Here is a 23,468-nt window from a genome sequence, read left to right as displayed (position 1 = left end):
GTTACCTAATGTATTTATGCCAAAACGGAAGGTTAGCTCCGTCTTAGAGAAGCTAGGACTTCGCATTGTGTAAGCTGGGATATTACCTATTACCCTTTGTGTAAGCAGGGATGTTACCTATTACCTATTGTGTAAGCAGGGATATTGCTTGCGGCTTAATTATTTCTAAGCTTTAAAATCACACACACACGATCTGGTGACGTTATCTGGGAGGGGGAAGGCTTTGCCTTTCCTTTTATAGTCCCGTTCAATTTACTGCACAGGTAGTTGTATGTATTTTTGTTTCTTGCCCTGAGTGGGAACGACTTGACGGAAAGCAGCAGGATCCCAAGGGGCGTTTTTAAGAACTTAAGAAGAGCCCTGTTGGATCAGGTCAAGGGTCCATCTAGTTCAGCACTCTGTTCACACGATGGCCAACCAGCTGTCGACCAGGGACCCACAAGCACCCTCCCCCAGCGACTGGCGTATATAGTGCTTACTGCCTTTTTTTCTTCCATTTGTACGTGCAGTACTAAGGAATTCATCTTCATTAGAAAGTCCCTGCTGCACCAGGACAAAGACCTATGTAGTTTGTCATCCTGTTTCCCATAGCGGCCTATTAGATGCCTGTTGGAAGCTCACAAGCTAGACATGGAGGCAAAAGCCTTCTCCCATTCCTGAGCGGCTGTATTCAGAGACATGCTGCCTTTGTTCCTGGAGGCGTTATGTAGCTTCACAAAGTTTATTCCGGGAGGTATGCTATAAGAAGGCATTTTGAAAGGCCCAGGGAGTTCTTTATACAAGGCCTTTTTTGGATGTGGGGGAACCACAGCTGCTGAATCCCCACTTTCCGCATGGCCCTGGGCTCAGTTTGTGCTTACCTGTGTTGCAGGTGGCGAAGTTAGTGATGCTGATGGCAGGTTGTGCCTATACTAGGCAGGCGAAGGCAAAACCAGTTTCTGTATTTGGAACTCTTTCCACAAAAGCATGATATCTGCAGGCAATAGAATGATGTGGCAAAATCCTGAGCTGGTAGACTCTGCCACATCTGATTGCAGGTGGGAAAGCCTTTATTAAATGAAATGTGTACAATATTCTCCGTTAGAAGAAAATTAGCATAGCAGGAAAGATCAGAACAAGCCTCTTCTCTACTCCTTTTCTACTTGCAGGGAGATTTTTTTAAAAAAACGAATGTTCAAACATCATATCCCCCGACCTTCCATATGAAGGGGTACTATCCAGTCTGCCACTTCATTCAGCATTTTTGAGACCCATTAACCTGCTCAAGCATCTCTACTATTTATTTATTTATTTATTTATTACATTTTTATACGGCCCAATAGCCGAAGCTCTCTGGGTGGTTCACAAAAATTAAAACCAAAAATTAAAACAATCTAAAAACTCAAATACAAAATACAATATAAAAAGCACAACCAGGATAAAACCACACAGCAGAAATTGATATAGGATTAAAATACAGAATTAAAACAGCAAAATTTAAATTTAAGTTAAATCAGGTGTTAAAATACTGAGAGAATAAAAAGGTCTTCAGCTGGCGACGAAAAGAATACAGTGTAGGCGCCAGGCGGACCTCTCTGGGGAGCTCATTCCACAGCCGGGGTGCCACAGCGGAGAAAGCCCTCCTCCTAGTAGCCACCTACTTGGGCAGCTTTTGAAACATTAGCTTGAAGGGGTCATTCTATGCACATTTGGTCAGATGGAACGCCTCTCCCACCATGAACCTACCCGTACACTGCGCTCAACGTCTAAGGTCCTCCTCCGAGTGCCTACTCTGAGGGAAGCTTGGAGGATGGCAACAAGGGAGAGGGCCTTTTCAGTGGTTGCCCCCTGACTGTGGAATGATCTCCCTGATGAGGCTCGTCTGGTACCAACATTGTTATCTTTTCGACGCCAGGTCAAGACTTTTCTCTTCTCCCAGGCATTTTAACAGCATTTAACAACGTTAAGTTTGTTTTTAATGGATCCCAGAATTGTTGTTTTAAATGGATACTGTTGTTTTTATACTGTTTTTATGTTTTTGATGGTTTTTAAATTTTGTATACTTTTAATGTTTACCATTTTTAATTGTTGCAAACCGCCCAGAGAGCTTCGGCTGTGGGGCGGTATATAAATGTAATAAAATAAAATAAAATAAATAAATAAAAAAGTCCTGTAATTCCCAGCATTCCCCAGACAGCAAAGCACAATTTAGGACTGTGCGGACTTGATTACTGAAGATTACTGAAGATTACTGAACAATTTAATGTTTTTTATTCCTTCAACCTACAGTCAGTTTCAAGTCGCCTGAGATAGCAGACGATCTCATCGCCAGGCGCCTTCAACTTGTCCAGTCAATCAACCGATTTAACAAGTAAGTCTCAAAACCACCCTTCAAAGTACGTACTGCTGATGCTGCGCTAGCAGCAAATAAGGAAAGCTAATCCTGCACAGGCCTCGAGAGTTGGGAGTATCGCAAAGGCTGGATCTGCAGCATGTCTTCTAAACATGGATAAAGAGGAACAAAGTGCTGTACTGCAAATAAGGGGTTGGGTGGGCTATACGTTTTGTAGTCTTCCTTGCTCTGTAGTTCATCACTAAATTGTCAAATCTAGAATATGCAGTTAACAATACTGGACCCCTCCTCCTCCTCCTCCTCCTCTTCTTCCCCACCTCTCCATTTTGATCAAGGCAGGGAACAGCAGTAAGTATAAATACTGGACCCTTCCTCCTCCTCCTCCTCCTCTTCCTCTTCTTCCCCACTCTCCATTTTGATCAAGGCAGGGAACAGCAGTAAATATAAATACTGGACCCTTCCTCCTCCTCCTCCTCTTCCTCTTCTTCCCCACTCTCCATTTTGATCAAGGCAGGGAACAGCAGTAAGTATAAATACTGGACCCTTCCTCCTCCTCCTCCTCTTCCTCTTCTTCCCCACTCTCCATTTTGATCAAGGCAGGGAACAGCAGTAAGTATAAATACTGGACCCTTCCTCCTCCTCCTCCTCTTCCTCTTCTTCCCCACTCTCCATTTTGATCAAGGCAGGGAACAGCAGTAAGTATAAATACTGGACCCTTCCTCTTCCTCCTCCTCCTCCTCTTCCTCTTCTTCCCCACTCTCCATTTTGATCAAGGCAGGGAACAGCAGTAAGTATAAATACTGGACCCTTCCTCCTCCTCCTCCTCCTCTTCCTCTTCTTCCCCACCTCTCCATTTTGATCAAGGCAGGGAACAGCAGTAAGTATAAATACTGGACCCAAGGCAGGGAACAGCAGTAAGTATAAATACATAAAATACTGATTAAAAACATAGTATACATTGTTAAAACATCCTAAAAGCATCCTAAAATTCCACTGGATAGTCTTGACGCGTCTCCTCCGGTAGGCCATTCCACAGTCAGGGAGCAGCAGCAGAGAAGGTCCTCTGGATAATACCTGTCAGCCTAGTTTTGGCTGGCTGAAGGAAATTCTTCCCAGAGTGTGCAGGGCAGATTGTATGGGAGAAGGCGATCCCGCAGGTAGCCTGGACCCAAACCATGTAGGGCTTTAAAGGTGATAACCAAAACTTTATATTTCGCCCGGAAACTAATTGGCAGCCAGTGAAGAGGTTTTAAAACTGGTGTTAGCTTAAGAGAAAGGATAAATAGTGCTTTTAGCCACAATTCTAAGCACACTTACTAGGCAGTGAGCCCCACTGAAGACAAGTGGGACTTGCACCTGAGTAAACATGCATAGGACTGTGCTGTTAGTGAAAACGAAAAGTACAAAGAACTATACTTATTAATTTATTTATATGCCACCGTTCTGTCAAGGTGCTTAACTATTTTAAAATATGAAAACAAAAATCACAAAATATTTAACAGCAGAGTTCTGTCAGACTGACCGATGGCCCTTTCGAAGAGCAGGTGGCATGAGCGGTTTTGGCCTGGGCTATAGAAAATGAAGTCAGGTTGTGCAACAAAATAAGACTTTTTGACCTCTCAGCCAGAGTGGAGAGAATAGAGAATCCTGTGGGGATATGCAGGTTGGCCACCCCTAATTTAGACGGTTGGAGAAATGGCTGATGGTCCTAAGGACAAATTTAAATGGCTTGGATTCAGACCTTTACAAGCTTAAACACCAAAGGGCACGTCATGACATTTATCTCCCAGGAAGGTCAAGTATTAAGAATGAAGATGAGCTGGGGTTTTTTGCCATTGTGCCACCTAGTGACTGTCAGAGAGGCACTGGTGTCCTGAGCACATTGCTGCGTTGAAATATAATCCTTTTCATCTTGGTTTGTTTGTTTGTTTTAGATCAAAAGACTTACGGAAAACTATAACCAGAGATAAAAGCGTTCCTAACTTCGATGATGAGTTGCTGCACCAGGTAGGAGGAAAAGTTTGAGATGAAGTTGTGGTGGTTGTTTTTAAAGCTTAAGAAAACATATTTATGTTTAGCCTGGAGAAGACTGAGGGTGGGCACAATATAGCACTTTTCAAATCCCCGATGAGCTGTCACATTTGTTTTATTGATTGATTGATTGATTACATTTATATACCGCCCCACAGCCGAAGCTCTCTGGGCGGTTTACAAGAGCTAAAAACAGTAGACATTAAAAAAGTATACAAAATTTTTAAAAAACATCAGAAACATATAGACAACAATATAAAAACATTATCCATTTAAAAACAACAGTTCTGGGGTCCGTTAAAAACAAACTTAGTATTGTAAAATGCTATTAAATGCCTGGGAGAAGAGAAAAGTCTTGATCTGGCGCCTGAAAGATAACAGAGAGCTCCGGCTATTGGGCGGTATAGAAATGTAATTAATAAATAAAATAACTAATAGTGTTGGTGTCAGGCGAGCCTCATCGGGGAGATCATTCCACAGTCGGGGGCCACCACCGAAAGGCCCTCTCCCTTGTTGACACCCTCCGAGCTTCCTTTGGAGTAGGCACTCGGAGGAGGACCTTAGATGTTGAGCGCAGTGTACGGGTAGGTTCATGTTGGGAGAGGCGTTCCATCAGGTATTGCAGTCCCAAGCCATATAGGGCTTTATAGGTTAAAACCAGCTCCTTGAATTGGGCTCGGAAACGTACAGGCAGGTGGAAAATATTTTTTCTCTGCTGCCCCAGAGGATGGGACTAGATCTAATGGGCTTAAGTTACTGGAAGTTCAATTATGCTTAAACACTAGGAGAAACATTTTTAAGAGTAAGAACAGCTTAACGATGGAACCAATTCCCTAAATTGGATTCTCCCTTAATGGAGGTCTTCCAGTAGAGGACATCTGTTGGGTGATATTCTAGCTCTCGATTTCATGCATTTAGCAGGGGTTGGGCTAGATGTCCCCTTCCAATTCTAAGGTTCGATGTTTGCTTTGGATTTACGCAGCTGCCGGATAAACACAGAATTCTGAACTCAAACTTTTTCCCTCCTCAGTTAGCGATTAAGAGCTTCGATAAGAGCAAACTAAAGCCTGTGGACTCTTTAGACCTAAGCCAAACTCAGATCTTTGATGCCAGCAGCAGAGATGAACCCACAAGAAAGGAAGACGATGTTGATGTGGCAGCGGCACCTCATAAGAGTAAACTAATGCATCGGAGACATACTGTTAATGTGGCTCTTTCAGCCACAGATGTCAGTGACATCTGCGATTTATCCAGGTCCAGAGATTCGAGTGTTTCTTCGCTAGAAGCTTGCTCGGATGACTGATGCTTTCAAAAACGCTGACCAGGAAATCTGTTCGTTGGTAGCAAAATTAAGAACGAGATGGGATCAGTTTCCCTCTCTGCCCACTCAGCACTGAAGGATCAGTGGATGCTTGGAACCAAGGCTTGAAATTTGGATCAGAAGGTTGTTTGGGAATGGGAGGGGAAGCGTCTCTTCCTGTCAATGTGGTTTGCACTTTTGGAGATTGAAACCCTCTGATTATTTGTGGACAAATCTACACAATCCAGTAAATTCAACCCATTAACACACCCTCCCCCCTCAATGAAGACATATATTAAGATGTCAAAAATATGTAGACTTATTTCTATATTCTTGCACTCTCCAACTTGGTTTCAGCAGTAAAGGGTGTGTGGGAAACAGAATTTATATGGGATTTCCAAAGCCTAAATATTCTAGTTTAAAAAGGCAGTGGTTTTCTTCAGTTTTTAAGCCACTAATTTACACTGATCACTGGGAGGGCTTACAGCACTCCGGCGCTGAGAGCTGTATATAAAGCTTGACAAAAAAGGCAAGAATCGCACAGTTAGTTTAGTTTTCATTGGTTTTACTGGAATGTGGGCCATGTATTGGGAATTGAAAGATGGAAGGTTAAGTACTTTTAATGGTTGCACTTTTTTTTTCTTGAGAGAGCACATAGAAAGAGAACTTTCTCCAAATAAGCCAAGTTGTGACTGGCACTCAGTGTGCTCTTGTTTTGTTAAGCATCCCACAAAAGATCCTCAAGTTCCTGTGTAGAGACTATGGCCTGACCCGGTTTAATTTAAAGTAATGTATTTGTGGCACAAGAAAGCAATTCTACTAAATGCAATGAGTGTAGTTAGAGGGAGTAGCTGCATTGGCTGGGACTTGGGAGAAACAGCTTGGTTGTCGTTACTTTAAAAGACAGTTTCAAATTGATCTCTTGTGCACTTTTAGAAATGGGATGTCAGCTTTAGGTAAACATTCCGTATTTTATTTTGAAGAAGGGGTTGGATTATCACTTGAACAGCACAATAACCTTGCTCTGTTCACATTTTGTTTTTATGTAATATTTGTATACGAAACCTTGAGGGTTTTTAAACTGTTGGATAACCTATTTTGGATGGTCAAACGGTCTGTCAAGATTTCTAGCTGCAGAACATTGATGTAAGGTGTAAAAGGTAGAGCTCTTGTGTGCTCCTCAAGCAGGAGAAGTATATTTTTCTACTAAGTACTTGAGTTCATCTAATTTTCTTATGTGCCTTGGACTTGTGCCAAACGATGGAAGAGAAATAGTAAAATTAATAAATCTATGCTTTTAATGTGCGACTTTTACAGAAAGTCATCATTTGTAGCTTGATTGATGGGCATTTCTGTCAGGAGTACCAAAACACTTTCTTAAAAGGCTTACACATGTTGCTTGTGCTCCAGTTTCAACAACACAGATTGAGTTGTATGAAGTTGTGAACACCAACCTATATACATATGGATAGGACTTCCAATTTTATTCAATATTCGCTATTTTAATGCACATAACAGACCTTTCATGCAACTGGAATTGACAAAAAGTAGCTTACCACAACTCAGTTTTCTTTATGGAAAGGTTTTAATAGCTGTTTCAAAGCTCTACTATATACTTCACCTCCACAAGTCAGAAAGAGGGCGACCTTTTTCTGTACATTCTGGCTTACATGTGATGTTGGTACAGTGTACGAATTAAACATTTCTTATAGCATTCTCCAACAAAAAGGCACAACATGAACTTACAATGGCATCATGCAGGTAAGATGGGTCACAGAGGATTTGAGCAGCTGCCTCAACAAATCTATATATTTTAAAATATACAGCTTCAATAAAATTAAACATGTTTTGTCAATATAGGATTGTGTTGCACTTATACTTAAAGGATGTGATCCAGCCATAGTTAAGCTCATAACTGATTTTAGTGCAGAAGACTGAAGCACATCAATCTCTTGTTGAAATCAATTTGGCTGTATCATGCCCAATGGTTGAAGCATTCTGAATTAACTAGCTACTCCACAAGGGGGGCGGGGGAAGCACCTTAGTGAAACAATACTTTTTAAAGCTAATAATTCAATTTCATGATGTGCTAGCCAAGACTTTCTTATAATGGAGCAGATCATACAACATCATGGAACCATATTTTTTTGCCAGCCAGCCCTTTGCTTGTTTCCAAAAGATTTATTACAGCAAAACTGCCTAAGTGTTCTAGTACCCAAGTTGACATGACATATAATGTACACATGCTGCTCCTGATCCTTTTAAACTATGGTTCATGCCAACCAAAATTTTGCTGTTAAGCAATGTTTTTAAGTCAGTTTCAAAATCCTGGCTAACAGCAAATTCTGGTAGACATTGACCAAAGCTAAGGCCATCAGGAGACAGGTGGGAAGAATTTGCACTTGGTTGGGGGGTTGGGTTACCTCCATGGCTGCTCCCAATCCCTTAACCATGATTAAGAAATCAGAAACTTTTGATGGGTGCAGCACCCCGCCTCCCCCCCCGCCACTTCCACAGCTTATGTGTACAAATGAACATCTCTCTCCAAGACATATTTTGCCTGTGACTCTACTAACATTGACAAAGCTGTGGCTATTTCCAATGCAGTTTTTTCACTCTCCATTGATTTATGCACCTATGGTTGCAGATGCAGGACAAACGTGCCATTTGGAGGTGCCAACAGCAGAATGTGCTTGTCAATGGAGTGTCAAAGGAAAGCGGAAGCCCAAGAGACAAATGTGTGAACCCCTATGTCTCAGGCTTTTTAATATAAAAATGATCTAGGAAAACCATTTTACTTAATTTTATTATACAGACCAGGATATCATTTGGTTTCCATTTATATAAAAAATGTATACAGGAAAAACAAACTGTAAACTTTTCATCTATATTTCTGTCAGGTATATCATACTTTCCTTGACATATTCCAAAAGATTTGCAGTTGGCGACCATCTTATATTTCACTAATTAATCTTCCTCATCAGAATCCAATACTTTTCTTCTGTTGAACTATGGAAAAAAAAATACACTGTAGGTGAAAGCAACTTTATAACAATTTGAGACTAATATTAATTTGAATTTCTTCTACGGCCACTAGAATTCCCTGTTTACATTATGAGAATAGCATCAAGTTCAGAGGTCTGTGAAGCACAGAAGCTCCCAGGATTTTTGCGAGATGCACATCTGATATCTGCCAATTCTAAAATTAATGCATGAGTTTTTGGTCGTTGCTTGACTGCTTTTCTGTACGTGTTTTCAACTGGCATATAGGGAAATTGTCATTTTATTTTTATTATTATTTATACAGTTTTACTGAATTACTAAAGTCTTAACTCAGGGGTGGGCAGGAAAGAGATCAGGATTTAATGATAGATCTTGAGTCTCGATGGCCCATTCAGAAGACAGCTTAAACCACGGCTTTAACCAGTTAAGCCAGAAAGTCGGGCCGTGTTCAGAAGACACCTTAAACCATGGCTTTAACCATGGTGACTAAGGCTTTTTGCCTTAGTCACCATGGTTAAAGCTGTGGCTTAAGGCTTTTATTGATTTAAAGCTAACTTACCTTTACTGTTGTTTTCTTGTCAGTTTGCTGACTCACTTTTTCAAGTATTTCTATCAACCCTTGTTCTGATACCTGGGAAGGCCAAAAAGAAAAAGGAAAAACCATGCAAGAACTCAGTTTGATGGAATGGCTTTTATTGCAAATTTTATCATCATTTTCCTCTCAAAGCATGAAGATTTTTTTTTTTAAAAAAAGTTTCCTTCTAAATTATTTGGAATTGCTTTTTAGGAAGGTTCAAACTGCAGCAAGCAGCAGTTCAAACTGTACATATGGTTTGCCCCTTCATCCTAAACAGAATGTCAGTGAAATACAGAACCAAAAAGCAAAGGGCAAAAGTATACAGCAATTCTTTATTCTTATTAACAGGTTATTATTTAGTTTGCTAGCCAGCCATTATTTGTTGTCGCCACCAATCAACTCCCCTATATCCTTTAGCATGCACAAAGGGCTTAGGAGGCAAGCAGGGTCTTCTCTCATAGTTTATAAACAAATTGCTTTCGGTTTCAAAACTGAAGGAAGAGTTACTTGGAAACTACTATGTTGTTTATTCGTTCAGTCGCTTCCGACTCTTCGAGCCATCCTTTTGGCTTTGAGCTAGCTGCGTCATCACATCTGGGGCTAGCTGAACTTATCCTCTGTTCCTCCCCAGTAGCGTTTTGACCATCTTCCGACCTGGGAGTCCCATCTTCCGATGGTATACCGACATATCTCTGGTTGTACTGATCCATTTAGTTTTCATGGCAAGAATACTGGGGTGGGTTGCCATTACCTTCCCCAGGGATCGTATTTAGTCTGACCTCTCTACCATGACCTTCCCGTCTTGGGTGTCCCTTCATGGTTTAGCTCATGGCATCCTTGAGGTGCTCAAGCTCCAGCACCACAACAAGAAACTACTAAAGAGATGGTGAAAAGGACTATTCTAATTGCAGTATAACTTTTAAATGCTTATAAACCAGTCTTTTTTCCAGGATGGATAAGAATTGTCCTGCTGAAGCAGACCATGATCCATTTAATTTGGCATTCTGTTGTCACACAATGGTCGGTTACTTCTGGAAGCCTTTGGTACTCCAAGATCAGTTCAGACAACACATTTCTCAACGGTGGTTTTTAGAACTCCACGGTGGTGGTTTTAGAACTCCACGGTGGTGGTTTTACATCACTGGCAGGAAAACTCTAACCCACAGTGGAATATTTTTGGAAAACACTTCAAGCAGAATATCCATGCTGTGCAGAGGAGAGTTCCTGCACAACCGTTGTGTTGCATGTTGTGTGGAGGGCTCCGTGGACTTTTCCCACTGGCTACAGAGTTCCCTGACAAGAGTGGCGAAAGGAGCGAGTGCTGCTCTAGGAGAGCTGCCGGGATTTATTTATTTTTTGCAGTAATGGCTGATGGGATACCATCAGAAGGATCTGGGGAAGAGAGAGGGTGGAGGAACTCAATCCAATGTCACAATGGATTTTACTCAACTCCATGGTAGCCCACAATCACACAACAGTGGAGTTAGAATATGTTATGTGGGAAGTACCCCCTAAACACTCAACTGTTGAGTGAAGTTTTCACACTGCGTTGACTAACGTGTTATCTGAATTGAGCCACTGTCTCTGAACATTTAGGTATAGATCTATATGCCGTGAAATTGTCATTTCCAAGACGTGTTTCATCAGGGAGTCATAATGAAGAATTAGCTTACCTTTCCACCTAACTGTCCAAATCTTGCCATCTGTATAAGGTAATTCTCAACCGCTTTTGCCTTTTCTGGCTTCACAAGTGCTAAGTTACTTACTGTAAAAGTAAAAAAGATAATTTGTGATTATCTCCTGCAAAACTAAGAAATTATAAAAGACCTCCTAGACTATGCATGTGGGTAGAGTCTTTAACTGAAAGCGATGGCTCTCAACAACTTATTAGGATGGTTATATTTTTCCTTCATTGCCACTTATTCCATTCTACTCATTCACTTTCAGTTGAGAGAAACGTGTTAACTTAAAACTATTACAGAAAATTTGCAGTAGGTTGTTATCAATATTAATTAAAACAGCAGCGTGCCAAGTTTTTTAAAAAAAATCACACTACAGTTCGTTTATTCTCTAATGCAACATTAAGTCCAATGAAAGATCACAAGAATCCGGTTTATAGGTAGGCTTAATGCACACATCATACCAAAACATGGTTAAGGAAACTGAATTTACAAACCTTGATTTGCAATCAGCTAGCAAATCAGAAACTACAGTTCGAAAAGGGTTTCAAGCCATAGACAATCTACTGTTACTGTCGTTGTTGCACTCTGGGCTGAATTTATGAAGCTGTCAGGATAGAAAATTAAAAGCGAACACGCAACTTTAAAAATATTGTTTGCCTGGTGTATCTTTGGAAGCTTGAATAATGGTTTCGATTCTAAATATCTGTTAGTATAAACCAGGATTTGCTGAACTCCAGAGGATGTACTAAGAGAATGAGACTGTCTCTGACACAGTTCAGTGTGTGGAACAAGATTTAATCATTCCATGAATGTTCAGTTGTGATATTTTGGGAGCTTATTTTGTCAATATCTTGTCATTCGTTTATAGTTGGGAAAACTGGGCCTTGTTTGGCTAATCTGCATCATATACAACAACTATTTCAGTCCTTGAATAATTTCCTTTAGCAAAGTGATAAAATTAAGTCCAGTGACTTACAAACTCTAACAAGGTATGAGAGGTTGGGGAAAAGCCCAGAGTAATTCTCATCTTGAGTGCCACTCTTCAGTGATGATGACCTAATAAAGTTCCAGATGACCTAATAAAGTTCCAGAGATGTGCAAAGAAGAATGTGTTACCTGTTACCATCTTCTTCACACAGTACATTTCCCGACCCTAAACCCTGACATAAAATCATAGAATAGTAGAGTTGGAAGGGGCCCATAAGTGCATCGAATCCAACATCCTGCTCAATGCAGGAATCCACCTTAAAGCATACCTGGTAGATGGTTGTCCTGCCTATTGAAAGCCTCTAGTGTGGGAGAGCCTCCACTCATACACACAGGGATATCACCAAAATATTCTGGCAAAGGAGCTTGTAACGCAACAGTCCCCACTGAAGACCACGCTGAACAAGGAACCAAGGATGCTTCCAGACCACGCTTTTATCTCACCAACTTATTCATGGAATATTATGGGGGCTCCAGTCAATAACATCTTCCACTTGTAACCCTCCCATGTTTTCCCCACCACTTCTTCCATCTTTTTTCTTATTATTGAAAATTTGTTAAGGAAGGAAAGACGGAAGAGCTGCAGAATGTCCTGTGACTGTGAACAGCAGGACTTCTCTGTCCCAAAGCACCGTAAATCAGTTTGCATGGATCAGCCAAAAATATGCATGTCAGGTTAAACATAGCAAAGTAAAAACACACAGGAGCACTAAAACCGGTATAATTTGTTTGATAGACCACAGTGCCTGCCATAATAAAAGAAGGTGCTCAACATCCATTTAAAGACACAGAGTGAGAAGAGGGAAGATTGTCTAAAAGTGCAATCCTTTGCATTCTCATTCAGAGGCAACACCTACTAACTTCTGTAGGGTTTAGTCCTATATAAGTATGCACAGTATTGCAGCCTACAGCACTGTCCTCTTTTCTTCCAATGCAGTTGAACTAAGGCTTTGAATCAGAGAAGAGCAAAGTTGGTTAGAGAACAACATGGATGCTTACTTCTGGCACGAGCTGCTTGATCCAGAACTTGAGCCAATATGTTATTTCTCATTTCTGTCTCCCTGTAATAAAAATGGTAGTAATTTTACCCAGGAAAAATTACAGATGCAATATACTATGTATGTTAGATACTTTTGAAAGAGGGCACTATTTTGTTTGACAAAAACCGTCAAATTCAGACTTTTTCAATAGAACCCAAATTATGACATTGATTTTTTTAAAATTAGCACTGGACCTACTCACGTTTCAAAATTGTAACATACCCTACACCACCAGTAAAATTGCTGCCCTTGTGCAATTCCCCCCTTGTATTGAATTATTTCAGCATGTTAATATCTTAAGCCTTAAAATGACAATTCTGCGAGAATAGGAAAATCAAGATAATTTGCTATTTCTAAATGCTCATTGAGGCAAACTTTTAGACCAGAGTGGCAGGCAGTAAGCTGTCCCTTACATGAAACACCATCTTTATGCAGGAACATCATAATTTAAAATCAAATTCATTTATTATTAACAGGAAAGCAGAATCCAACTACAGGAACTTGCAACTCATTCAGTTCAGAAAAACAGAAATTACTTATGGTTCAGTACCAAGCATCTCACAGAGATAGTAACCTCTCTTTTCAGCAGTGAATCTTGATGCAAGAATATTAAAAACTCTTTTTAGATTTGTACCTTGTACATACTTTTCTATAGGCAAAAAAGGCAGCATAAGCAAGATGGCAAAAAGCTATTCATCCAGGTCATGTACTGAGAATAAGAATCAGGTCCAGGTGACTTCTAGCTGTGTTCTCTCTGCCCCTGTTCAGAAGACACTTTAAACCACGGTAGTTAAGGTCTTAACCACCGTGGTTTAAAGTGTCGTCTGAACAGGGCCTCTGTCTCTGTCAGGGAGAGAGTGTGTTTGGAAGTGCTCGAACAGAGGTTCAAATGCAGAGATCCTTTGAGCCAAAACACGCATAAAACAGGAGGTTGGTGAGCAGCTGAAGGGGGATTTAGATGGGGGAAATGCACCAGAGCTATCATAAAAATCAAAGCACCTCATCGCGACTTTAAGGACAGGGAAACCCATCAGATTTGATCACAGTTGCCCCGTCTGTTTTTACTTCTAAAAAAGCCAAACTAATTCAGTGATAAATGCAATAATGCCAGCCCATACCTCTGTTTCGATTCTTGTTGTGCGATTTCACTGGAAGGATCCTGAAAAGTTAGACATAAGAACCGTTTTAGTGTAGTAGTACAGTCATGTTTATTATTAGTTATAACTAAACTAAATTAGTTTAGTTATAACTAATTTTATAACTAATAACTATAACTAAATTAGTTATTAGTTATAACTAAACTCAAATGCTAAATTATGTATGGTGCTGCTTTAACGATAGAGGCCTTTCAAGGACAGGAATACAGAAACGCTCATGAATGCACAGGTATTATTGCTCCTAGGTAGGAAGAAAGCATAGATTGTAAGCCTGTGGGCAGGGACTGTCAAGAAATACTTTTGTAGGCCGCTGTGGGAGCCTTTTTTGGCTGAATGGTGGCATAAAAATGCTTAAATAAATAAATAAATAAATAGAGCAGCCTCCCCCAACTTGGTGCCCTCCTGATGTGTTGGACTACAGCTCCCAGCACAGCTGGCTGGGGGCTGCTGGGTGTTGTAGTCCAACACATTAGGAGGCCACCTGCTTCCCAGAGTGCTGAGCCGGCTGGGGGATGCTGAGCATTGTAGTCCCAACACATCAGGAGGGCATCCACTTCCCAGAGAGCTGAGCTGGCTGGGGGATTCTGGGAGTTGAAGTCCAACACATCAAGAAGGCTCCAGCTTCCCTGTGCTGGTTGGGGGATTCTGGGAGTTGTAATCCAACACATCAAGAGGGCACCCGCTTCCCAGAGAGTTGTGCTGGCTGGGGATGCTGGGCGTTGTGGTACAACACCTCTGGAGGACACCACTTTGGGGGTGGGGGTGGAGTCTCCCACAAAGCGCAGCCTCCTCAGCGACTGAATTAGGCCTCTGCTGAGGGGGCTGAGGAGGAGGTGAAGGCGGGGGGTGTGAAGGGGAGCGGGGGGGCGACGCGGGCACTGGGCTCGGCGGGGCAGGGGCGGAGTGGGCCGTGCGTGGAACGGGGAGGGCGCCGTCCTCACCCCATGCTTGGCCTGCAGCTCGGCCAGCCTCTGCTTGCGCAGCGTCTCCAGCTCCTCGTCCGCCATCTTCGCGGCAGAAGGAAAAGGGCCTCCACGCGACTGAGGGGCTCGGCGCGAGACACAGGCCGCGGGGTGGGGGAAGCGCAGAGAGAAAGGCGGGCCTCGCGCCCTCTGCGCGTGCGCGGGTGGCTCTAAGCCAGGCAAGCCCCACTAGTCCATCGCCGAGACCAAGAGAGAGGAGCGGGGGGAACACACGCCCTACTTGGCAGTTACTACAGCGCCCAACTAGACGGAGCAAGCCGAGTGCCGAACAGACCACTTTCACCCCCCCCCTCTTTTTTTTGTTTTTGAACGCCCACTTAGAAAGGAGTAGCCCTGCTGGTCAGGCTTCCTCACCCTTTTATTCGTTTTTGCTTGCTTTATTTTGCAGGATTGCTCACCGCCCCACCCCCACCCCCTCTCTCAAAATTAATGGATTAAGTGGAGACTGGTGGCTCTGGATTCGGTGGGGCCGTGAATCCATTTTGGGTTTCAGTCAGAACCAAACAGAACTCTAAGGGAGCTCCCCTAGGTGCTGAAAACTCCCCCACAAAACAGATTCTGCACCTTGAAAAGTTCCTTTAGCGTCCTGGCTGGTTCTGACTGAAACCCACCAAAATAGGAGCCACCAGCCGCCACTGATTAATTCATGAAGGGTGCAATACTATGCATGTTTTGACAGGGAAAAAAAGCTCTCCAATTTAGGCAGGAAAAAGGGTCTACAAAAAAACTCTTATCTAAGGCTCATCCGATGCATGTTTAGACAGAAAAACGGTCTACAATTCGCAGCATTCCCCAGCCAGCCATGCTGACTAGAATGCTGGGAATTCTAGGATTTGTGTGTGTGTGTCTAAATATGCATAGGATTGCACCTTAAATAAATTACACGAGTTTTGTGTGTGTGTGTGTGTGTGTGAATATTGTTGGCAAGCCGTTTTGCGGGGGTGGGGAACAAAAGGAGGAGAGCATCCAGGTCAGGACAGAAATAAAGGAGAGAAACAGGTTCTCAGGATGCTTAAAGTACTTTTATTTCAAAGTCGTTTGGAGCAGCTTTTTGCTGAAAAAGAGGGTTGGTATAAAACTACCCAAAATAAAACAACTAAGGGTGCAATCCTATGGATGTTGAAACATCTACAACTCCTTGCATGCCCCAGCCAACGTGCATAGGATTGCGCCCTAAATAATTCAGAAAAGGTTGACATTTAACAGCTGGGTGATGTGCGGAAAAATACATACATGAATTTCTTTCCTATTATTCTCACAGCAACCCTGTGAGGTAGGTTGGTGACTCACTCTAGCGTGGCTGGCTGGGGAATGCTGGGAGATGTAAGACTCCCCCCCCTCCCCCTAAACATGCATAGGATTGTGACCTACAAATTTCACAAGGGCTGATGGAATGCACCCATTTCCCCCTTTATGTCTCTCAGTGCAGCCTGCTTATATACTCCAATTGCCTTTATTTACCAGCGCATGGATTGTTTAATGTAATGCAGAACAACTTCCAGAATGTGTAAAAGGGAGCAGGGAGCTATCAATTCTGTCTATAAGAACATACGTATTACAATTACTGTATCAGATATTGTCAGATTTGAAACGTTTGGAAGGTATACAGAGTTAGCATCCTGAACACAAACACACATTTAAATTAGTTAAATTAACTTTTGTTTATTAAAAGGAACAGAAAGCCAACATCAGGTAAAGAAAAGTGAGAGAAAGTGTGCGGTGGGTGGGAGTGAAACAAGCAAACATTAAAGAAAAAAGTCTTTTCACTGTTTGTAACTTTTCTTATTGGGCTGATTAAAAATATAATAAATAAATAAATAAATGAGTTTTTCTTTAGGACTTAAACAGGGTAGTAAAAGGTTAATTTCTCCCATCACGTCCACTGGGATTCTGATAGTTATCACTTGCATTTTGAAAATATGTGTGTGTGTTAAAAGCAAAGACACGTTTGACGTCTCATATAGTTCGGATTGATAGGAGAAGCCAGTTTTCTTTGCAAGGGATTTGGAGGAATATACATTCACACTGTCTTATCAGCAGAGGGAGCCCTGGTTCTATCACAATTATTATTTTCCTTGCTAGAATAGAAAGGAACGAATGCATTAACCCGGGTTTTCTGCTGCGATGCAGCACATCCTTCCTTCCAGATGAAGCTTTAATCTGCAGCGTACATCTTTGCTGCTGTAAATTCATGCTCCATGATACCACCGTATGCTTTGACTCTCCTTGAAAATGCCGCAGTAATCTTGGCATTTTGTTCCAGAGTTGTAGCTTAGCGCGCTTGTTGGCATTTTGGGTTTCTTGCACGCTTTTAAGATTGCATCTTCACAAGTTTGTCTTAAACAGGTTTATTAGCCACGCGCTTGTGAAGGATGTCGCTTTTAATGACACGAGAGGGCTGACACCAATATTAATCATGAGATGCATTTTCTAGAGAAGCATGATAAGAGCCCTGCTCATGCTGGATCAGGCCAAGGATCCATCTACTTCAGAAGTCTGTGGCTGGCAAACGTTTCCAGGAAGCCTGCAAACAGGGCATGAGGACAACAGCTCTTCAGTCGTAGCTCAGTGGTAGAGGACATGGTGTTTTGCATGTCCCAAGCATGGCCGGCATCCAGGGTACGCATGTTTGGGCAGCTGCTAGGAGCTATACCTCTTCAGGGGACCACTGACAAGAACCCCCTGGAGTCTCTCCTCCTCTTCATCATTGCTGTGGAACATAGAATCATAGAATAGTAGAGTTGGAAGGGGCCTATAAGGCCATCAAGTCCAACCCCCTGCTCAATGCAGGAATCCACCCTAACGCATACCTGACAGATGGTTGTCCAGCTGCCTCTTGAAGGCCTCTAGTGTGGGAGAGCCCACAACCTCCCTAGGTAACTGGTTCCATTGTTGTACTGCTCTAACAGTCAGGAAGTTTTTCCTGATGTCCAGCTGGAATCTGGCTTCCTGTAACTTGAGCCCGTTATTCCGTGTCCTGCACTCTAGGATGATTGAGAAGAGATCCTGGCCCTCCTCTGTGTGGCAACTTTTTAAGTATGTGAAGACTGCTCTCATGTCTCCCCTCCATCTTCTCTTCTCCAGGCTAAACATGCCCAGTTGTTTCAGTCTCTCTTCATAGGGCTTTTCCCCCAGACCCCTGATCATCCTGGTTGCCCTCCTCTGAACATGCTCCAGCTTGTCTGCATCCTTCTTGAACTGTGGAGCCCAGAACTGGATGCGATACTCTAGATGAGGCCTAACTAGGGCCGAATAGAGAGAAACCAGTACCTCACGTGATTTGGAAGTTATACTTCTATTAATGCAGCTCAAAATAGAGGAGCAGTAGATACTACTACCTACATGCTCACTGGATCCCTGTCTGTTAAGCAAGCAAGTGGTAGCCATGATGGGAAAGAGGGAGAGGAGAAATAGCAGCTGGTGACGATGGCAGTGGGAGCAGGGTCTGGAGAGGATCTTTTCTGAGGACCCTCAAAAACTTGGATCCAGCACTCCTTACTTTCAAGCATTTTAAGCCTTCATCCAAAAGGGGATTTCTGGACAGTAGTCACAGAAATCAGATATTCACTACAATAAATGCAAATAATACTAATCAAATTTAACTCAGTATGTGACAATTTCATGCTACCCATTTAGTTGCTCCCAGCATTTGATATTCAGAGGTATACTGCCTCTGCAAATGGAGATTCCTCGCCCGTTTTGAAAGCCATGTAAGCTAGTTGCTGACATCGCCACATTCTGTGCCAACCAAGTCCATAAATTAACTATAAAGAGTCTTGTTTCACCTTAAAGAATACCCAGGTCCATTCCTTCGACTCTGCGAAGAGACCAGTTCCTGTTGGCTCCCCCTGTTTAAGAACTGGTGCCTGCATTTTACATTTTCACCTCTTCCCTCCTCATCTTGCTTTCCTTTTGTGTTGTATCTTTTAGTTTATAAGTCTGAGGCAGGGCTTGGCTTAAAAACAGCAGATCCACAGGCTGTCCTTGGGGGCCTTTTTGACTGAAGAGTGGGTTAGAAATATTTTAAGGCGTAATCCTATGCATGCTTAGACAGAAAAAAAGTCCTACAATTCCCAGCATTCACCACCCAGTATCGCACCATTAAACGAATAAATGTCTACTCATAAGGAGACTACAACTCCCATCATTCTGGGCCTGCAAGGGATGAGAGGTAAGGAGGAGGCTGGAGGCTGGCCAGTGCATAGTCAAGACATAAGTTGTGCATTGGCTGTGCATTTTGCTCCTTCCCCTCGATTCCATGCGGATATGCCTTGGCAGGACGGATTCAGGCAACTAGTGGCCATGCAGTAGCTGCCACTTCAAAGCTTTCCATATGCTTCACGTAACAGTGTGGAGAGGGGTGGGCATCTGTTCAGCCTTAGACCTTGTGGTTAAGCCCAGCATTAACGCCTCTCAAGAGATGCATGAAAATCCAGGGAAGCAAAGAAATGGCAATGCCAGATTTGGAGTTCAATCCTATGCATGTTTAGACAGGAAAAAAATCCTACAACTCCCAGCATTCCCCAGCCAGCCTGGCTGGGTGGGGGATGCTGGGAGATGTGAGACTTCTTTTCTGTAGCATAGGACTGCACCCTTAATCATGCATTTGGTAGGGTGACCCTATGAAAAGGAGGACAGGGCTCCTGTATCTTTAACAGTTGCATAGAAAAGGCGATTTCAGCAGGTGTCATTTGTATATATGGAGAACCTGGTGAAATTCCCTCTTCATCACAACAGTTAAAGCTGCAGGAGCTATACTAGAGTGACCAGATTTAAAAGAGGGCAGGGCACATGCAGCTTTAATTGGTGTGATGAAGAGGAAATTTCACCAGGTGCTGCAAGCATACAAATGACACCTGCTGAAATTCCCTTTTCAATACAAAGATACAGGAGCCCTGTCCTCCTTTTCATAGGGTCGCCCTAGCGTTTGGAGGCCAGAGATCAATGCTTTTCTAGGTTATCACAGGCATGATGCAGAGCCTTTCCAAAGTGGCTATTGTACGACTCCTGACCTGGGACCTCTGGAATCCGTCAAAGCATCAGGGGTGCAGAAGGTTTCTTTTAAAATGCAGCCTTCAAATAAAGGGGCACAATACTTCCTTGCCAAATTGCTGATAAACCGAGTGCCGTAGAATCAATGTGGCTTGTAAACAGCCAGGCAGAATTACAGATTTAGAGCAGCCTCTCTTTGAATTAAAGCCAAGCTGTTTCATCATATAGTTGAGCTCCTTCTTTGCTACTCCGGGAGTGTTCATCATGAGCAGCTTGTGTTTAATATCTTGGAAACACATGTGGGTCAGTGAGCCATATGTACAGACCATCGGTAGCGTATATAGGGAAGCTGCTGACCGTCAAGGACTCATGTGAATCACCATTATGCCTTGCATTTAGAGAACATGCTTTTTTGACTTGTTCAAAGAGCTTCACGTCAGTTTTCTTAGACACCCTTACACCAATCCCATAACGCAGCTTTCCATAACTAGAGCAGATTCACCACCCCACTGACACTAGAGCCATCAGCCTCCACTGAATGGGATAGAAAGATCTTGAGATAAAAATAATAATTAAATGTGGGACAAAACTGATGGATTTTATCTAATCAATGGACCACCATTTTGGCATTGGTATCTGATATCAATGGACCTCCATTTATGTCTTCTTGATCAAAAACTTTTGTTTCAGGTCTATTGGACACCACAGGGTCTTTTTTATTTTATTTTATTTTATTTTATTTATTTATTTATTACATTTATATACTGCCCCATAGCTGAAGCCCTCTGGGCGGTTTACAAAGGTTAAAAGGACTGCTTGCACTTGGAGATGCTCTTACGGCCAGCTGATTTTTATGGCTTGGATTTCATGTTTAACAAAAGTTTGTCTGTGGCTTGTTAAGATACTGAGAGAATAAAAAGGTCTTAAATTAAAATGGTGGGTAGACGCAGCTGCCTGATACTGTTTGGTGCTGCTGCGCCGCCGCCGCCGCCACCCACTGATGGACTCTTCAAATCTGAAACTAGCCTTCACTTGGAGCCTAGACACCCTGCTACCTTTTCACCTGGATGCATGATTTGGAAACTTTATGTGTTTGAAGCACATGCTGTATCATGGAGCTGTGGTCATTCCCAGGAATGCAGTTGGAGTCCCTTTCTATGTAGCACCGCTTCTTCAAATTAGAGGTATACGAAATTATGCATGGTGTGGAGAAAGTGGAACAGGGGGACATTTTTCTCCCTCTCTCATAATACTAGCATCCAATGGGGTCATCCTGCAAGGCTGGCTGGTGGGAGATTCAGGGCAGATAAAAGAAGGACTTCTTCACATAGCGAACAGGTAAACTGTGGAACTTGCTAGCACAAGCTGTGGTGATGGCCACCAACCTGGATGGCTTTAAAAGGGGATGAGACAAATTCCTGGAGGGGATGGCTACCATTGGCTACTAGTCCTGTTGGCTATATGCTACCTTCAGTATCAGGGGCAGTAGGCCCTTGTATACCAGCTGCTGGGGAACATGAAAAGGAGGCTGCTGCTGCATTCATGTGCTGCTTGTGGGTTTCCCACAGGCAGCTGATTGGCCATTTCGTGAACAGAGTGGTGGACCGAATGACAATGGTTGGAACCAGCATGGCTCTTATTTATTTATTTATTTATTTATTTATTTATTACATTTTTATACCGCCCAATAGCCGAAGCTCTCTGGGCGGTTCACAAAAATTAAAACCACAAAAAACATCCAACAGGTTAAAAACACAATTACGAAATACAGTATAAAAAGCGCAACCAGGATAAAACCACACAGCAAAGTTGATTATAAGATTAAAATACAGAGTTAAAACAGTAAAATTTAAATTTAGGTTAAAATTAAGTGTTAAAATACTGAGTGAATAAAAAGGTCTTCAGCTGGCGACGAAAGCAGTACAGTGTAGGCGCCAGGCGGACCTCTCTGGGGAGCTCGTTCCACAACCGGGGTGCCACAGCGGAGAAAGCCCTCCTCCTAGTAGCCACCTGCCTCACTTCCTTTGGCAGGGGCTCACGGAGAAGGGCCCCTGTAGATGATCTTAAGGTCCGGGTAGGTACATATGGGAGGAGGCGTTCCTTCAGATAACCTGGCCGCAAACCTGGCCCCAAACCGTTTAGGGCTTTAAATGTCAATACCAGCACTTTGAATTGGGCCCGGACCTGGACTGGCAGCCAATGAAGCTGGAAAAGGACTGGCGTAATGTGATCTCGTCGGCCAGTCCCTGTTAGTAAACGGGCTGCCCTATTTTGTACCAGCTGAAGCTTCCGGACCGTTTTCAAAGGCAGCCCCACGTATAACGCATTGCAGTAATCCAAGCGAGAGGTTATCAGAGCATGGATAACTGCAGCTAGGCTATCTCTGTCCAGATAAGGGCATAGTTGGTATATCAACCTAAGCTGATAAAAGGTGCTCTTTTATCTTATGTTCTTAAATTGTCCACTGGCTTCAAGGCTGGAAAAAACAATCATCTCAAATATGTGACATAACATCTGAGTCAAATTACTGGATTTTATTGTATTTTTTAAGTAAACGCTAGTGCAGCCTTCTCCAAATTGGCATCCTCTGGATGTTTCATGCTGCAACTCCCATCAGCCCAAGCCAACATGGCCATGGATGATGGGAGCTGTATTCCCAAACATCTGAAGAGCACAAGGTTAGGGAAGGCTACATGAGCGTTTACTTAAAAATACAATGAAGGTCAGTAGCTTGACTCAAAACATTACATCACACGTTTGAGAATGCTGCGGTTCTTACCTTACAAAGGCTTTAAATAAGGGAAGTTTAGCTCCATTAAAAAATATCAACAGCTGTCGTTCTTGCCCCTTACCTGCTTTGATTTCAGACTTGAAACACAAGCTAATTACTGCAGCCCTGATACTTTCTGGTTGCGCGTGGGCTTCTATTATTCACCGAACTCAGATCTTTGCAATGATATCCACTGTGTCATTCAGGGCGACGCACATGCTAATTCACATCTCAAATATAAAAGCACCTTCCCAAATTAGCACATGCTCCGATATCTGGTTCTGTCACCCAATCTGGATAGTCATTTAAATAAGCATCAACTTCAAGGGAGAGTTGAAATGTATCTGAATCTAATCGCGTTGACTCTGGAAACCCAAAGAGCATGAGAACCTGACAGTAAAGGTGTTTGTCAGTTATGCAGATAAATAATGAAACATTAAAATAATATTTGTACGCACCAGATACAGTTAAGCGTCTGTAAATCCCCTTGATTTCAATAGGCATGTTAAAGCCTTTCTTAGGGTTTCTTATCTTTAAACCAGACTTGGATTAAACAGACTTTCAAATAGAGGGCTGTCCTCTATAAAGTAGGACATGTGGCCATTTTTCTCCAA

The 23,468-nt window shown here is 42.6% G+C and overlaps 2 protein-coding genes across 4 annotated transcripts in view; one reads left to right on the top strand and one right to left on the bottom strand.

Annotated features, from left to right (window-relative positions):
• Window positions 1–6,969, top strand: part of ANKRD27 (ankyrin repeat domain 27) — a 67,110-nt gene extending 60,141 nt beyond the window's left edge. For all 3 annotated transcript variants that reach the window (XM_063141403.1, XM_063141401.1, XM_063141402.1), the window contains exons 27-29: window positions 2,269–2,350; window positions 4,267–4,339; window positions 5,394–6,969. In XM_063141403.1, the coding sequence (XP_062997473.1) occupies window positions 2,269–2,350; window positions 4,267–4,339; window positions 5,394–5,666 (428 nt within the window). In that variant the 3' untranslated portion in view covers window positions 5,667–6,969. The remainder of the gene's footprint in view (window positions 1–2,268; window positions 2,351–4,266; window positions 4,340–5,393) is intronic.
• Window positions 6,970–7,229: 260 nt separating this feature from the next.
• PDCD5 (programmed cell death 5) lies at window positions 7,230–15,182 on the bottom strand. Its single transcript, XM_063141404.1, has 6 exons — window positions 15,051–15,182; window positions 14,071–14,111; window positions 12,912–12,973; window positions 10,917–11,008; window positions 9,226–9,297; window positions 7,230–8,672 (listed from the first exon to the last, which is right to left on the bottom strand). Exons 1-6 carry the CDS (start codon window positions 15,114–15,116, stop codon window positions 8,631–8,633), a joined length of 375 nt encoding a protein of 124 aa, XP_062997474.1. The 5' UTR covers window positions 15,117–15,182; the 3' UTR covers window positions 7,230–8,630.
• Window positions 15,183–23,468: the final 8,286 nt, after the last annotated feature.

Source organism: Elgaria multicarinata, chromosome 14 (assembly GCF_023053635.1).
Source record: "Elgaria multicarinata webbii isolate HBS135686 ecotype San Diego chromosome 14, rElgMul1.1.pri, whole genome shotgun sequence".
Taxonomy (NCBI): domain Eukaryota; kingdom Metazoa; phylum Chordata; class Lepidosauria; order Squamata; family Anguidae; genus Elgaria; species Elgaria multicarinata.
The sequence above is the reverse complement of the archived record's forward strand: the minus strand, read 5'-3'. Positions and strand labels throughout refer to the sequence as shown.

Coding starts and splice junctions, on each gene's coding strand:
- PDCD5 (XM_063141404.1), bottom strand. CDS start 15,116: ATGGCGGACGAGGAGCTGGAGACGCTGCGCAAGCAGAGGCTGGCCGAG. Junction 11,009..12,911: donor TCAAGCAGCTCGTGCCAGAA/GTAAGCATCCAT, acceptor TTACTTTTACAG/TAAGTAACTTAGCACTTGTG. Junction 9,298..10,916: donor TTGGACAGTTAGGTGGAAAG/GTAAGCTAATTC, acceptor TGGCCTTCCCAG/GTATCAGAACAAGGGTTGAT.